This window comes from Orbilia oligospora, assembly GCF_000225545.1.
Source record: "Orbilia oligospora ATCC 24927 unplaced genomic scaffold scaffold00054, whole genome shotgun sequence".
Classification (NCBI taxonomy): Eukaryota; Fungi; Ascomycota; class Orbiliomycetes; order Orbiliales; family Orbiliaceae; genus Orbilia; species Orbilia oligospora.
This window is the reverse complement of record NW_011645611.1, coordinates 1315458-1331327: the sequence shown is the minus strand read 5'-3', so window position 1 is coordinate 1331327 and position 15870 is coordinate 1315458. Positions and strand designations below refer to the sequence as shown.

General features: G+C 45.9%; 7 protein-coding genes across 7 annotated transcripts; 5 read left to right on the top strand and 2 right to left on the bottom strand.

Moving 5' to 3' along the window:
- Window positions 1-646: 646 nt before the first annotated feature.
- Window positions 647-3386, bottom strand: AOL_s00054g413 (uncharacterized protein; the record flags this gene model as incomplete). Its single annotated transcript, XM_011121729.1, has 4 exons — window positions 647-2845; window positions 2919-2976; window positions 3043-3091; window positions 3155-3386. 4 exons carry the CDS (start codon window positions 3384-3386, stop codon window positions 647-649), a joined length of 2538 nt encoding a protein of 845 aa, XP_011120031.1.
- A 1152-nt stretch (window positions 3387-4538) lies between these two features.
- Window positions 4539-5591, top strand: AOL_s00054g412 (uncharacterized protein; the record flags this gene model as incomplete). Its single annotated transcript, XM_011121728.1, has 7 exons — window positions 4539-4548; window positions 4610-4645; window positions 4717-4730; window positions 4805-4939; window positions 5004-5029; window positions 5095-5413; window positions 5472-5591. 7 exons carry the CDS (start codon window positions 4539-4541, stop codon window positions 5589-5591), a joined length of 660 nt encoding a protein of 219 aa, XP_011120030.1.
- Window positions 5592-6151: 560 nt separating this feature from the next.
- On the top strand, window positions 6152-8733 carry AOL_s00054g411 (uncharacterized protein; the record flags this gene model as incomplete). Its single annotated transcript, XM_011121727.1, has 9 exons — window positions 6152-6268; window positions 6361-6784; window positions 6844-6884; window positions 6942-7106; window positions 7160-7744; window positions 7804-8027; window positions 8084-8162; window positions 8220-8401; window positions 8460-8733. 9 exons carry the CDS (start codon window positions 6152-6154, stop codon window positions 8731-8733), a joined length of 2091 nt encoding a protein of 696 aa, XP_011120029.1.
- Window positions 8734-9224: 491 nt separating this feature from the next.
- On the bottom strand, window positions 9225-10259 carry AOL_s00054g410 (uncharacterized protein; the record flags this gene model as incomplete). Its single annotated transcript, XM_011121726.1, has 2 exons — window positions 9225-9918; window positions 10042-10259. The coding sequence occupies 2 exons, from the start codon at window positions 10257-10259 to the stop codon at window positions 9225-9227; spliced, it is 912 nt and encodes a 303-aa protein (XP_011120028.1).
- An 889-nt stretch (window positions 10260-11148) lies between these two features.
- Window positions 11149-12070, top strand: AOL_s00054g409 (uncharacterized protein; the record flags this gene model as incomplete). The annotated part of the gene is made up of 2 exons (XM_011121725.1): window positions 11149-11397; window positions 11483-12070. The coding sequence occupies 2 exons, from the start codon at window positions 11149-11151 to the stop codon at window positions 12068-12070; spliced, it is 837 nt and encodes a 278-aa protein (XP_011120027.1).
- Window positions 12071-13251: 1181 nt separating this feature from the next.
- On the top strand, window positions 13252-13732 carry AOL_s00054g408 (uncharacterized protein; the record flags this gene model as incomplete). Its single annotated transcript, XM_011121724.1, has 2 exons — window positions 13252-13308; window positions 13397-13732. The coding sequence occupies 2 exons, from the start codon at window positions 13252-13254 to the stop codon at window positions 13730-13732; spliced, it is 393 nt and encodes a 130-aa protein (XP_011120026.1).
- A 301-nt stretch (window positions 13733-14033) lies between these two features.
- On the top strand, window positions 14034-15146 carry AOL_s00054g407 (uncharacterized protein; the record flags this gene model as incomplete). The annotated part of the gene is made up of 1 exon (XM_011121723.1): window positions 14034-15146. The coding sequence occupies one exon, from the start codon at window positions 14034-14036 to the stop codon at window positions 15144-15146; it is 1113 nt and encodes a 370-aa protein (XP_011120025.1).
- Window positions 15147-15870: the final 724 nt, after the last annotated feature.

Here is a 15870-nt window from a genome sequence, read left to right as displayed (position 1 = left end):
TTTCTAGCCATCTAGGTTTAGGTTGATCCGAGACTGGCTCAATTGGACGGATTCTGGTAAGTTGTAAATACACACTCATAAAGAGAAAGAAAAAGGCAAAATATCTATCCATGAAAAAACTGCAGCATTTCCTCCACATCTCGTTCCGGCAGTCTGCAGCCCAAGAAGCTTTGAAGAAGAAAAAAGTATGCATCAAAAGTCATCGCCGACATATAGTTCGGACCCGACAAAAAAAAAAGGTTATTGAATAAAGGGAGGAAAGTAATACGCGAGTCGTGCTAACATAAAAGGTGGAGAGGGATGGCTAGATTTTGGGGGTTAGGGGGCCGTGGAAATTTATCATAAAGACGCAATAAACTCATTGCTCATACTTTGAAAAGGGAAAACAAGAAAAGGGCAAGAAAGGAGATGCTTTTACGAGGGTATGGTTGGAATGGGGAGGGAAACGGGGCTTTGAAAACGAGAGAGCCGCTTGAATGAATTATAAAAGTACTCCAACCATCCCAAATTCATTTTTTACAGTTGAATAGAATAAGAAGAAGAAAAAGAAAAAGAAGAAAAAGGGAATCGTATCTTGAAATCTGCCATTACCTGAGATTCATCATCCTCCTCTTTCTCGTGCTTGCTGTGGCATTAAGTAAACATCCTAATGGTTAGAAGCAGCTTCCAAGTCATACCGACGAACAACGCCTGCGTGCTCGCGAGATTCACGCAAAAGGTTTCCGAAGTATTTGACGGCAACTTCACATTCACCCTTCCTCTTCGTAGCTTCCTCCTTCTTAACCTTAAGACCCTCGATGTTCTTCTGGAACCCGCTTCGGAGTTCCTCAGCAGGGAACCGAAGCACCTTGCGCACTTCCTTAGAGATACGCTCGGAGTTCTGGTGGACATAATCCATCTCCGCTAACTCTCTCTTGATCTTCTTAGCCAATTTCTTAGGAATGGCACGCTGAACATCGCTAATGATCCAGTAAGCCGCAGCACCGACACCAGCGATGATAGCCGGGATAATAAGGCGCTTGGCGTTACGAATACCAACGATATTTGTAGCCTGGACGACACCGTCAACCCAAGAGCTAATGTTGAACATGCGAGAGCCAGCGACGGAAAGGACCGTAAGGGACATGCTCATACCCGCAACCTTCTCCTGACGGTCGAAATCGAAGAAGTCGAAGGCATCGAGCTGGGTCTTGATGTTACGTCCGAGAGCGTCTCTCTTCTTTTTGAACATAAAGTCAGGACGGAAAGTCTTTTCCACATATTCCTGATTCAGGTGCAAGACTCCCAAGGCGTTTATAGCTCCTACACCAGAAACTGTAGATCTGCGAGCGCCATTTTCAGCTTCAACAACCGCTCGGGTAATGCTCTCCAACATGGCGCGACGGGTTTCTTCCGCGAACTTGAAGGAGTTGAAGACGCCGCGCCAAGGAATTTGGTGTGCCTTATCAACATCTTCAATTGTTCGAGAGATCTCACGGCGGGAGTTACGGTAGACAGCATTGCAGGTATCTTCGATTTGTCGGTCGCATTCATCAGAGACAGCGATTCTAGCCTTCACAGATTCGTCATACTTGGGCATGAGACGAGCAAGGTCAGATCTCAAAGAATCCAACTCTCTACCAGCAATATTGTTGTTGATAAGAGCAAGTTGCTCAATATCCTGGAGCAAGTTGAGCAGGTAGCTCTTGGCTGGGCCGAGCTTGGAACGCGCACGCTTATCTAGGACAAAGCCTCGAAGGGAGTTTTCAAGGTTATCAAAGTCGTGACTCTTGTCCGGGTCCTTTCCATCAATCACCGCATTGGAGGAGACGAAATGTACGAGATCCTGGCTGTCGTTGAAAGTTTGTGGGGAGATGTTGGCGATCTGCTCCAAGATCATACGCTGGCATCGCACCTTGTCGCGGATATTATCGAAACGATTGACGACAATGAATAGGTACGCCTTCTCGTTCGCAGCATTCCACAAGAACTCCTTGGCCGAAAGAGTGAAGTGATTTTCCGCACTAACAACGAAAACAACAACGTCGATTTCTTCCTGCCGAGCAAAGACAGCCGTAGTCTGAACGGAATCCATGTTGAGACCAGGAGCATCGATGAGAGCAATATCAACGACGCCATTTCTAAGAAGGCTTTGTTCGATTGGTCGAGAATCTTCGACGTAAACCTTGGCCTGTGAATATTTGTCGACCATAATAACAATATCCTCCAAATCCTTCAAAGGTCGGGCTTCGAAAGTTCGTTCATCCATTCGATCGTATGTTGCTCCCTTAAAAATAGCGTGAACTTCCTCGACTCCATTGTTGATACGGCAATCCAAGACCTCGCAGAAAATTTCGGTGCACGGTTGTTGGTCCTCAGGCAATATTTTCTTCCTTAGCAGGGCATTACAGAACGTTGATTTTCCAGCGTTGAGATCACCAGTAACAAGGACCTTGGATGCAGTATCTTCAATACGGTCGCGGAGGGAGCGTAAATGCTTGATGGCCTGTGTTAATTTATTGTCCAAAAGAGACGCTATAGACTCCTTCTCGAGGGAGTGAACTAGTTCGCTTTGAGACAACGAGCCTATTCGGAGGTCGAGTTTAAGAATATTGAACTCTTGAGAGATCTGTGGGGACATCAATCGAGGTTCCGGTGTTCCAGATCTGCTGTTCCGGGTTGGTTGACGATCGAAGCTAGTAAGGGCCCTTCGAGGTGGTGCGAATCGTTCCCTCGAGGGTGAGCCGGTAGTATCAGGTGTAAAGAAATCATCTGTCACTGAGGTCTTGCGCTGCATTGGAGACGATTCGGTTCTTTGGACAGCGGGATAGTGAATCGGCCATGTTTGGTTCATATTTTGAAGACCCTGTTGACAAAAAAAAATCAGTCATCTTTCATAACTGTATATATTTGATATTATAGAACAATAAAATTCATACCTCTAGAGTATCGATCGTTCTGTAGATAGATCGGCTTAGAGCAACTCTGTTTTGGTTACTGCAGTATTTTTATTAGTTCTCGGAAACACGGAAGCATCATGAAAGCATCACGGAAGCATCTTACTAGTGCATTTGCTGGACATGCATCTGATGCTGACGTCGGTCGCCATCAGCTAGAGGTAAGAAAGGTCAGTAGGTTGATCCGGTTGTATGTATGGGAGATATGGTTGACATACTAGCATCTGCTCCTAGTGCAGGCAAAGATATCCTAGGTGGCATCGGCATATCTTCATTGAGTTCGGAAAGCTCACTGAGATCGAAGTTTCGAACATCTTCAGAGATAGAACCTCCATAACCAGAATCCGAGAAGGCCGGCTCGGAGGGTGTCGATGGAGTGGTGGCAGCTCTGCCAAAGGGTCTTCGAGCCCCCCTTGAGGAGCTTTCTGCTGGATAGTATCGCTGCGACATTTTGGTGGGTTGTCGGCGGTGCTACGACCGCAAAAAGACGGAAAGGACGGTTATCGGAAAGGACTAGCTCGGCCTGGCAGAGCAAAAGAAGAGAGCGTCTGGCGATTGGAGGGGCAGACGACCGAGTGGGTGGAGGTAATTGGGGGGGGGGGGGATATACGAGGTTTATGAAGTTTAATTGTGAGAGTTGTGGTGGAGGAGAGGGAGAAGTGGAGGGAGAAATCAAAAAAATTATCAACAACGTCAGTACGGGCAATTTTACTGGGCGACTGACAGGTCTGGACGGACAGACTTATTAATTGGTTAGTTACTTCACTGCAAAAAATAATAATAAAAATTTGCACACCCTTCCTCGGAACTAGAACTGGAGCTAGTGCAACCCAGCACGTACTAACTACTGTAGATAAACGAGGCAGAGGCAGAGGAGGGGGGCAAAGAAAGCGAGTGAGGGTGATTGATATCACAGATTGGCTTTAGAGCAGACAGACATACAGACTGACAAAAAGAGGAGGAGGGGAACTGTGATGATGGCGCCACAGCAATGCTCTTCGATGTTTCTGGCGAGGTCAGCCCGTCTGGACTAAAGCAGAATCTCGTCGGTTCATATGATCTCTTTTTTTCCTGTCGACTTCATGCACATACAACTGGCGGTCGCTGATTTGATCTCTGATTTGACGTTCCGGGGAGCTAGTTCGGAGTCTGAGCTCTGGGCCTTGTTTTGCCATGGCTGAGGTTTGGTCTGAGGTGTACGCCCGAGGACAACGCATATACGAGTATTCATGTGAAAGCATTCCAGCCTCGTATCAGATGTCCCAGGGCTCCCCTGTTGTACGATGTATATCCATCGTGCCACCATGCTGTTCCTGTTCTTGGTAGTATATCGGTAGTGTAGCGTGGGTATTCATAGTTTAGTGTAAGTGTAAGTGAGTTAGTTGATCTTGAGAGTGGTGGTGGTGGCATGCCAAACGCGACCAAGCCTGTTCGGATGACGATGCTCTTCCGCTAGCTTCGTCTTTGTCACAGTCCCCATCATTCTTTACCTAAAACCCCATTCCATCGCTGTCCAATACCATCCCGTCACACAACTTCCGCCGGTCATCGGTACTCAATAACTGCTCTATAGCAATCTTGGTTACTACCTTTCTTGCCATCATGAATATCGGTATGCTCGACATAGTACAAGCTGTTGGATCCTTGGAGGTATGCTGACTAGGTTATGGTAGTGGAATGGGCATTCGGGAAACGCCTGACGCCGGCTGGTAGGCCACCCCTCTCTCCTTAGAGGCTTCTAAATTGCAATGAACATATAACTAACCTAGTTATGAATTAGAGCGTCTGCGAAAAGTAAGGCATCCGACATTTCCGTTGTAGCCAGTGCCTCGAGATTGTGATGATTGGACTGACATTGTACCCTTCAGAACCAACGGGCGCTTGAGAAGGCGCAGAGGGAGCTGGACCGGGAGAGAACCAAACTAGAACAGCAAGAGAAAAAGTTGATCCAAGATATCAAAAAATCTGCGAAAAATAACCAGATGGGAGCTGCTAAGATCCAGGTACGGCAGTACTCTACATCCCCAGAAACCTCCACAAAAAATACTAATGAATGCATTCCCGCAGGCGAAAGATCTTGTCCGAACTCGAGGGTATGGGATTTCTCTGTGACCGATTACCTAGGACGGAATGATTCAAGTACTTACACCTATTATAGCTACATCACACGGTTCTACAGAATGCGCACCGAACTCCAGGCGATATCCCTCCGAATCCAAACCGTCCGGTCCAACCAACAGATGATGGAATCCATGAAAGGAGCTACCGGCCTGCTAAGGACAATGAATGCTACGACTAACCTACCTGCCCTGCAAAAGATAATGATGGATTTCCAAAAGGAAAGCGACATGATGGAGTTCCGGGAAGAGGTTATGTCGGAAGCTATCGACGATGTTAATGGACTAGAAGACGAGGAAGAGACAGACGAAGTACTAAACCAAGTTTTAGACGAAATTGGTGTCGATAGAGAAATGGCGGTAGGTTTACGATGCTTATATATCATTGCTCTACCAGATACTAACTCGGTACCCATAGCTCGGGACTACACCGCTAGGCCTAGGGGAGCCGGAGGGTCAGAAAGAAGACCGAGTCGCACAGGCCATCGGAGGCGGCGATGATGATCTCCAAGCCAGGTTCAATAACTTGGGGAGATAGTCTGTCTCTCTTTCAGCATGGCATGTAATAATTCCGAGGCTGCATATAGTAATAGGCATATGGATTTTGATTTGGTTCTTGTTTGGGCGAGAGTACTACAAGTTATACTAAATGTACTAGCGGGCTGGAGTTCCGGTTTGCTTTTCCTGTTGTATTGGTGATCGATTGGGCTGTCATATAGTTGATACTGTAACTTTACTCGTATGCTTGAGGATCTCTATATCTAGACCCGAGTCTTTGTAATTCATGATCATCACCTTCAGATGCAAGTCCATACTTTATACCAATACCTTATATATATACTAAGTACTCTACTTACTTATACTTCAGTATAAGGTATATCGATATATCAACATCAATCTACCAAATCAGGTCAAAGGCCTAGTTACTGGGTAATGCTTGTGTAACTAAGCGAAACGAACGTCATCCTGCGTTCCCGCAACACCTTGCGCGATCTCATCTCTCCGCTCCCGCCATCCCGTAATCTTGCGACACTTCTGTATGGCCAATTACACATAAAAAAAGGAATCACATTCCCGCACCAGCGGTCGCTCAATGCGATGTCTACATCGACTACCGGCGCAAGGCTCAACATTCCCGATGGTCATCTCAGAACTAGCAGCGGCACTGCGACTCCCGTTCGGGCGACACGCGAACGCCCGCTACTTTCGCCAAACGTAAGTGGCCCACGAAGCCATGCATAAACCCCACATACATACCGTACATACCATACACTATAGTAAACAAAAACTAAATATCCTGAGTGTAGGGCCGTCATTTACGCCATCTTAAGGGAATCGCTGTTCGAAATATATCTTCGAAACCGGCCAGGGTGCATCGACGGTCTAACGATGACGAAAATCTACTTACCACTTGGAGGTCACCTGGGAAGCTCGCTGTGCATCAGGAGGAACGAACCCTAACACACTCCCGGTCTGCTATTGATTTGTCGACATTAGCGGCGGAGAGTTCTACTGCTGTTGGTGCTTCGAGTAGTAAACACCACCTTCCCGATGATAGTGTTAGTGAGGGTGGACGACCAATACCGATTAGACGGCGGAATACTCGGTCGAACTCGATACTAGCGGGGACGATATTCGAAAATGCGACAACGAGGCAAAGGAAATTGGTTGATGCAACGCTAGGGAAATTAGTCGATACTTTCTTCACTTTACATCATGACTCCGTTGGGGGTGCGTCATTCGGTGTGTGCACTATTGGGGAATAGAGTTGGGGCTGACGACGTTATCAGATGACCCGTTTTATATCAGCGAAACAGTACCGTCGTCTATCGTATGCTGTACCCTGCCAACTATCCCTTTTTTCGGATTTGTTTCTGACGATATCTAGAACCCTACATTCCAAAGTTTCGAGTTGGGGGAGTGCGGTCCTGCGATAACACGACTAGATTCCCTTATAATACGGATTTGGGCACGGAAAGAACAAAGCAGTGATTTTGGTTTACTGGTAGAGCTAAACATAGGATTATCTTATCTTCAGTTTATTGGGCGGAGTGTCCGTATTCCATTATCCCCAAATATTTTGCTTCTTGCTAATGTTCAGTATAGCTCGAAAACTTCAACTTCACGTTCCCGGAGAACTGTGTCGTCATAATCCTTTCAGACGGTTGTTATACAGTCTTTAGCGAACTGGATCCCAAAATAATCAAGAAGTATGTTGCGCCACGGCCCACCAAGAGGGTGTTGGCAGAGGCGGCAGAATCATGCTCCTTCGATGCAATACTAAAGTTGAAGAACCTGGAGGAATGCATTTATGATGCTATGGAGACACAGGCGCATGTGGAACAGCAAATGGATTCGATAGCGTCCTCGAAAGCAGAGTACTTGTCCCACGTTAGAGCTTTAGATGAGGAGAACCTAGAACTCAAGGATGCACGGAAAATCGTTTCACGAGAGAGGAAGCGATTGGAGGCTTTGAGAAAGCATCGTGATTCCCTCAAGCAAAGTATCAGTGGTAGGAAGGCCGCTATTGATGCCGGTATTGAGAACCGCGCAGTTGCCAAGCTGCATTTGCAAAATGCTAAACAACTGCTCCATCAACGCGCTGTCGAGGCGGGCAACACTGTGACTGCGATGGCGACACGGAAGAAGGTTATTTTGGATTATCTAACAAAGATATACCCCATCGAACATGTGAGTTGCCCTTATACGCAGTGTGGGAGGTATTTGTACTTACCTCAGTCTTCGGTCAGATTCCTGAACAGCCTCTAAACTTCACAATATGCAACCTCCACTTGCCTAACGAGCCTCCAGAGGGCCATAACGAGGATGTGATTGCTGCTGCCCTTGGTTACACAGCGCACCTCGTCTATATGCTATCATTCTACCTTAGTGTCTATCTTAGATACCCTGTTATTCCCAAAGGCAGTTCGTCGATGGTTCAGGATCCCATCAGCGTCATCCAGGGTTCACGATAGTAAGCTTATAAGTTCAACTTTCTTCTTCCGGGCAACCAGATCCTAACTTAGTTAGTTTCCCGTTGTGGGCAAAGGGCGTCCCATATTTCCGTTTCGAATACGCAATATTTTTATTAAACAAGAATATCGAGCAGGTAAATTTCCCTACTCCCATCTATCATTTTATCGTCACTGACAAATAATATCCTTAGTTAATGGAATCCCAAAAATGCATCGTTCTAGATATCCGACAGACACTCCCAAACCTCAAGTATCTCCTCTACGTAACAACGGCGAGCCAAACTCCAATGTCGTACCCCCCATCTATCCACCCTTGCGGCCCACATGTTGTCACAGATTTAAACCTCTGTTTTGCTGATGCCACTAGTCCAGCGTCAACATCACCATCATTACCTATTCCCATCATACTAACACCTCATTGCTCAATTCAGAATCGACGAGAGGCCCTCGAGACCATTCAATTTCCCAAGAAGTCGGAGAGCAGCTGCTGCGCTAGCTGATGGCAACGCTAATGGTGCGCACGGCGGGAGTGGGAGTCCTGGAAGTGGCGAAAATGCCAATGGGAAGAGCTCGTCGTCATTGCTGTCTAAGTCACTGCCGAAGACCACGAAGAACTTTACGGCGACGATCAGTCCTAATGGGACTATTTCGCGATCCACGATTTCATTCAAGCGTGATTTTCGGAAGACTCAGGATGTGCTGTGATACTCATTCCATCCTCCATCCTTTTATTCTTCTTTTTCCATTTTTCCTTTTCACTTTTTGAGCGGTAAAGCACGTTTTTCGAACACGGTTTTGGGTGGGCATTGTATATAGAGCCTTTTCCATTCAAATTCCACGTTTCTTCTAATCGGTCTGGGCGTTGCGGCGCTTAGCATTTTGTATTCAAGTCTCAAGGTTTCTGTCGAGCCCTAGTATTAATTAATGGTACCTGCCAGAGATGAGATGGTAATAAATCTTATCAAAAAGTGCAACTAAATACATAAATTATAAAATAATGAAAGGAAAACATAGCCGCTGAACCCCGAGAAACCGACATGATAAGGGAAAACCTGTTCCAAATAATATATGCCCATGATATCCAAGATTCCATCTATCCTACATTTGCCTGCCTGCCTACCCTTTGCTAGTCTCGCGACTGAAGCCGACTTTCCTTAACCAGTCCTTATTCCTCATTATCCTTTCTCATCCCCTTCTTAAGTCCTTGTCTGCCTCCAGACGTGCTGTACGCTCAAAATACCAGCCGCGGTACCCAATGCTCCAGTCGTAAACCCATCTAGCAACCCGCCATTCTCTATACTCCAATGAATCGTCAACGGCGCCCAGCACAGATTACTACTAATCTGTCTCCACCACTCATGATCCTCGGCATCCGTCACACCCTTATAATTATGCCGTAACATCCTAATCCTCCACAACCTACAAAAGTCTAATGCCACATGAGCCGCCCAAAACCTACAGCTCCATGCCCAAAGTTTGTTCTGCGTGGCATTGGAATACCGTAAGATCTTATGTTGGGATAAATAGGCAACATTCTCGAGGGATTGGTAGATAATGTTTACGCAGACTTGAGCGTAGGCTATTTGCCGGAGTTGTTGGTCCTTTGGAGGGGCTTCGTAGACTTGGACGGCCCATTCGGCGATTCCGAAGAGACCCCAGAGACGGGAGAAAATACGGAAGTCGGAGATTATGCCGGATAGAGCTCTTAGACGGACTTCTAGGGAACGGATTGCTGGGAAGGCGGGGAGGGGAAAGGTTGTTGCGGCTTTGAGGAGGTCGACGCCGGCTGGTATGGGACCGTTTACGCGTTCAAGGGCAGCAGTCAGGGCCATTAAGGTGTAACCTGCCAGCATAAGGAGTTTGTCTGTGCCTGATGTTGTAGAGAGGATTCTATAGGTAATATTGTTATTAGCATTTTTCTTTTTCCTTTCCTTTTTGTTCTTTTTCTGAAGCTTTCGCTCTCTGGAATGTTTACAGCTGTTTATAACGGATAGCTGTTTAGGGTAACCATACCTATTGATATGCGCCAGGTTATCGCGACCCCTTCGGTGCTTGATTATGAATTGGAGCCATCTCGATATATGACCCGCGGTGGTCGGCCTAGGTCTTGTATAGTTTGCGGCGCCGTATGGTGCTATCGGCTTATACGAGCCTTCGGCATTGTTTTGGTTACCGTAGGGGTCCGGTCCTTGCATGGGAACACCCTCGAAACCGGGTCCGCCGTCTGCCATGGTTGGAAATGCTGGAGGTGTCTGAGTAGTTGGGATTTAGAATCTAGGGGTTCAATTTGTATATAAAGCGCTTTTTATGTGCTCTAGGACAGCATTGCAGGTTGGTATTTCCAGTCGGCGATATTGGAGTGATGGAGATGATGGTTGTGATGGTTTGAAGGTGTGTGCGTCTAATGTAAGGCTTGGGAAATATGGAGAGGCGCACGAACAACACAACTGACTTTTGGGGGACCAGTCAGAGTGAACGTGAATGCCGTCGCCGTTCAGCCGAGGTACAAAAAAAAAGTTACACTGACGGCTACAGGATATTTATCGATAGGGCAGTTCGCAGGGGGAGGATTTGTATTAGAAAGGGTTTAGGATAAGTTCAGGCTGAGATAAATTTCTTGAGAAAAAAGTAGATACGGAATAATATGATATAGATCCCGAGATAAAGGGCTTCTTTGAGATAAGTATGGGATTCTCTAGGCTGGGGAAGTAGACCAAATTGCTTGCAGGCGATGTGAAGCAAAGCAAGAGATATTCAGCATGTATGACCTAACACTATAATCTAGCACCAGATTCTTATAATCCACGATAACAAACCCGCCTAATTAGTGCGGGGGTGGCTTTTGATTCACCCCTCATGCAATCCTGCCATCCGTATCACCGTATCCTCAGCTTCCCGTCGTCCAGATTCCCACAGGCTGCTGAACTGGAAAGTGTTGAACTGTTGCATATTCTGCGTTGTGTCACCACAGAAGATCACAGTTTCACGTGATCTCCAACATCATTCGCAACACATCTCGAGACGAGATTCGATCTTTTATCGCCCGAAACCTTTCCCTCCGTTCGAGCTCGAGTGACCACCCCCCCAAGCAACCTCCCCGCCGCCGCCGCCGCCGTCACAATGCGTACCCAAATAGCATTGTGGGCGAGATTCGTCCCCCTACCCAAAGTCATCACTGCCGAATCTCTCGTCCTCACAGTCCCCGACAAAACGAAACGGAAAACGAAGGAACCATTTCGTCGTGAGAAACCTGTTCAAGATGATGTAGGGGATATGTCCCGTGAGGCCAATCCGCTGGGGAGCCATATATACTTCTACACACATATCACGAGCAAGAGAGTTATTTACTCGCTTTACCAGAATTTATACGTACGTTCCATTGCCCTCTCTCCGTCCGCCACAACAACCTTGTCATGTATTGGAAAGGGCTAACGGGTAGGATAATGAGATATAGAACAACAAGGCCATGAAACAAGTAACGTTCATGGGCAAAAAATCCGTCCCGGAAGCCCTCCGTAAAGACCACTGGACTCCCTTCCTCACCGCCTCCTTCACAAACCCATCGACAGGCCTAAAAGCTTTCCAACATCTTCGCGAACTCCGAAAACTCCACGAAACCCAATGGGATGTCGAATTGAAATCTAAAAAGATGAAGGAGAGGAGTAAGATCTTACAAGATCAACGGGGGAACTCAATTGCGGATTTGGCAGCGATAATCAAGAGGGATGTTAAAGAGAAGGAGAAGGTTAGGGTTAGGTGGATGAATATTTATGATGCCGAGTATGCGAAGGAATGGCCGGATTGTGTAGTACACGATGTGGAGACACAAAAGGGAATTAGGTTCCATGCTAGGAGGATGGGGAAATTTATGGGCGATGAGAAGGAGGCACAGATAACAGCTTCGGAAGCAGTACCGCAGGTTGAAGAAGGCGTTAAGGCTGAAGCTCAGATCGAAGCGCCTAAGGTTGAGAGCATACCAGAAGCTAAGCCTGAAGCTGTGCCAGAGGAGCCAAAGAAATCTGGTTTCGCTTTCTGGCGGTAGGTTGGTGGATTTTTGAAAGCGGAGGCTCCTCGGATGAGGGACTCTCTTTAAAATCATTTTATGTACATTATATCTGCCATCTGTATATATCCCTGGTCTAGCAATGACAGGCTGTTAATAAGACCACATCTACCTTGTCTAAATGGTTCTAGTATGATATATATCCCATCCAAATTCTACGGACATAACTATACAGATGCCTGGACAGTTCACTAAATCTTAAATATATCTTGGTCCTGTTCAAGGTAACCCTAAGAATTAGAAAAGTGATATGACTCCTTTAGCCAGTCTGGGCCCGTAGTTTGTTGTTATAAAGGTCAAGCCCCTTTTCTCCCCGGTAAATATATACTTAAGTATATATCGGTGTAGCGTCACTCAGATACTGACCGTTACGGGATAGAGTACATCTATGTATGGTGTTGGGTGTTGTAATTTCTAAACCGAACCGGTCGTATACGCTAGCAGCATGACCAGTCTCGTAGCCAAACCGTGCAGGCTGAGTTGCCTCTCAAGTCGAGGCTGCACGCACGGTTAGGTCTATAATTTATGGGATACTAACTATAGGTACGTATGGCAATTTAGGGGGTTGCGCGTGGCCGATAGATTTAAAGCTTGTCGAAATTATTGATAGCGCGTAAACCTTAACCGACAATATTAATATAATGTATAGAAACAACAGGCTTCGAAGATTGGTATAGATCTTTCTATGAACTCACACCAGACTACTACAGGAAAGCAATGATGCTGGCAAACAGGCTGAGGGCAATCAAAACATTGGCCTGGCAAGCCGATCCGGGGCCATGTTCAGATAAATTACAGTCGTACAAAGATCCTGTATTAATACATTCAGGTGGTAAAGGAATCTTGGTAGCCTTACGATATACTCGATTGATCCACGTTGCGTTCTGGATCCTTATATATAAGCTTAGATGCCCCGAGTCCTCTTTCATCAATACTCATACCGATTATATTATATAGATCACAACATCGATAAAAAATACTCGTCCCATACCTGAGAGATAAAGAAAATACTCATAATCTTACCTATCCGTATGGTATTAGGTTCTTGGCACCTCATAGAGAATTAGCTTGTATAACCACGGTTGAGGAGTCTGGCGATGAAACAAGACATAGCCTTCCGCTACGCACTTATATAGCACCGAAACCCAGAAGCAATCGAAATGGCTTTCGTGGGTCTTCCTCTCCCCCCAGAATTAGTCGAAATGGTGGTAGGATTTGTAAGTTCACTCTCAAATCGATATCAGTTGACTAGAATTCCCTAGTATCTCTCCTGCGGACACTCTAACTTTCCAAACATATTCATAGCTACCTAGGCGCCGCGATCTCTGGTCATCAAGTCTCACCTGCAGACAGCTGAATTTGATATCAACGCCCTCCCTTTACAAAACTATAATCCTCGAGTTACAAGATGACATATTGATAGCCCCAAGCCCGGCAAAGACACGGTACCTACTGTTAAATCCCCAGCATCCCAAGGCCCATCTCGTTAAGGAGTTGGGAATCGTTGCGAAATTTGACTCGGTTGAACAGGAGAGCCGACTTTTTAGGAATTGGAGGACCGAGTCTGCCTCTATGGCGAATGAGATGCTCATTTTCTTTATTCGACATCTTAAAATCGGTCAGCTACGGACCTTTGTGTAAGTACATACTTACATACCTACTTAACCTCCTACTCTCGGATCCCACGTCCGTATACAAATGTTAAGTGTGGCTAGGGTTCCCATATAAGGCCAAACCCAGTGGTGGTATCACTAAACATATAAAACGCAAATAATCTAACTTCGGATACTCAATAACTATTAATAGATGGCGGTGCAATTTTGATATGGACCCAGTGCTTCTTAGCCTCCTGGCCATTTATCACCCCTCGATCCAAAATCTCTACATTCAAAGGATAAGCCAAAAAAACGAGCTAAAAAACTGGACCAAGAGCGTATTCAGCATGTTTTCTTCCTTAAAGGGTTTCTCCTGGCACGGAATTCGTGATACCGATGAGGTAGATATGGCGTTTAACATTCTGCGAGCCTCTGCGGCGACTTTGGAAACCTTCAGCGTCAGTATAGATGATAAACCTACCAGGACCTACCGTTATGCAAATGCGTACGGCTTATACATTGGAGAGAGCTCCGTTCCCGAAATCACAAAGAAATTCAAGCAATTAGATCACTCATTGGGACTTGAAGGGGTTAAACTAGCCTCTCTTGCCGAGTATCAAGCGCCAGGAACACAAATGTTCCTACATAAATCGCTACCATTCTCACAAATCCAGCGACTCTACCTAACTGAAGTGGTCGACGAAAGGGTTTTAGAAGACCTACTTCTGTCTTTCGAAGGTCTCGTGGAGATCAATGTCATATACCGGACCAACATCCCTTCAATTAAGGCTATCACACGCCATGGGGAGACTCTTAAAGTATTGTCCGTATGTGATAGCTGCAAGGGACGAGATCTCCCAGAGACATGGTCGACAGCGAACCTCGCGGAACTAGGTTCCAAATGCCCCAACCTTGTAGAGCTTGGGATGTGTCAATCATACTACGGCAGAGATCATAGGAACTTTATCAATAAAGATATAACGCGGGGCGGAAGCCGGGAAGCGGCGCTCCATGGACTCATATACCCCATCACTACGCCCATGGTGTTCCCTAGACATTTATTCCTCAATCTCGAACTGCTTTACATCTCGCTCCCGGATCCCAAAGATCATAATGGTAATAATATTCGAAGAGACAATTTGACCGAGCCGCCCTTTAAAAAGCGTGTTTTACGTGATATTGTGGAATGTCTTAACGGGTATGGGTTCTGCGGACAGTACGCGGGCGGACCGGCGCCATCCAAAAAACTAAAGGTTGTCACACTTGGGATTGGGAAACTGGAGGCGGATGCTGACTTTCCTCTGGATCCCATGATTCTAAAAACCGTATATCCCTTCCCAACGGGAGAAGTCATGACATTGTCGCCGTCTGATATACGGACCATACACTTTGATGGTGATTTAGCTAGGTGGAAGCTTTTAAGACGGTATCCCTTGATGATACCAACTGAAGGACTGTAGGTACCACCCACCTTAGGAGCATCCTATACCCCAAGTACTGACCGGAGTCCCTACGTAGGAGTCATATATCGAGATAATTTTAATATTGTATGTTCGGTTACGTTACCATTACGCGATTGTATAATTGTACGCAACCAAGTTACAAATAATTGTCTAATCAAATTGCAAAAGACATGTATATTATTCTGATGTTATATTGTCCTACTATCGATCGTGTTTGGATCTCCTTGTATCTACTGGAGCTGCAGAGATTTTCTAGTGCCATAATTATTAATTATTCATAGATAGAAATTTATCATTATTAATCCTAAATAGTTCGAAAGATCATGCATGAATCATGGCCATGGATTGAGGCCTAAGTTTGTTGTAATATATGTGTTGACGAAGCTAATCCTCTCGAACTAAAATATTCCCGTCCCTGTATGCAAGGTTCGTCGTGTCAAGACATCTTCCATATCTTCGTCAGACTGATTCAGAGTAGGTAATCTCCAACTCCGTGAGTCACCAGACTCGGAAGTTCTTTACCTTAAATTCAACTAGAATTCTCTCAGTTTATTTTTTTTTTAATCTTCGGTCATCCGTTACCTTCTCAACGACAAGTCTTTTTTTGGGTTCCTCAGTGATAAGTTTTTCAGCGCGCGACATTGATACAAAACCGCAGTAATGCCGGTGATATCCTCACAGCAGCTGATTGCTCTTCAGAGCGACAGCGAGTTCGTACGAA